Genomic DNA, 458 nt, shown 5'->3' with positions numbered 1-458 from the left:
CCGTGTTATCTTATATACTTTATATTCTTATGCATGATACATTAATAGTTTTACAAAAACGAAATTTCAAGTATGTAATTATTGACCTTTGTCCTTGCTTCTTCTGACACGAAACTAATTCCTAAAAAAAAATCATCATGAGAACAGACTCCATTTCAATCCTTGCCCTTCGCCTGTGCCCCTCTAGGCCTGGAGCGCGGACGTGGTCATCCAGATCCCGAGCGAGCGCGTGAGGGAGCAGGACGGCCTCTACCGCCTGGACTACTGGCCTCCGCAGGGCAGTCCGCCGCCCAACTCCACCTTCACGCCCGCGCAGGTCGTCGCGGGCGTGAACCTGACGCGGGTGCTCCCGGGAACCAAGTACGACTTCCAGCTGTACTACACCAACGCTACGATTAACGACTACCCGACGTGGACGGCCTCCATCACGACGGGTGAGGCGCACGCTAATTTGGGTC

The 458-nt window shown here is 52.8% G+C and overlaps 1 protein-coding gene across 1 annotated transcript in view; it reads left to right on the top strand.

Annotated features, from left to right (window-relative positions):
- Positions 1-458, top strand: part of LOC119591853 (tyrosine-protein phosphatase 10D-like) — a 42,939-nt gene that overhangs the window by 18,180 nt on the left and 24,301 nt on the right. Inside the window, exon 2 of the mRNA XM_037940597.1 lies at positions 188-434. Within this exon, the coding sequence (XP_037796525.1) occupies positions 188-434 (247 nt within the window). The remainder of the gene's footprint in view (positions 1-187; positions 435-458) is intronic.

This window comes from Penaeus monodon, chromosome 29 (assembly GCF_015228065.2).
Source record: "Penaeus monodon isolate SGIC_2016 chromosome 29, NSTDA_Pmon_1, whole genome shotgun sequence".
Classification (NCBI taxonomy): domain Eukaryota; kingdom Metazoa; phylum Arthropoda; class Malacostraca; order Decapoda; family Penaeidae; genus Penaeus; species Penaeus monodon.
Note: the sequence above shows the minus strand (reverse complement) of the source record. Positions and strands in the feature narration are given on the sequence as shown.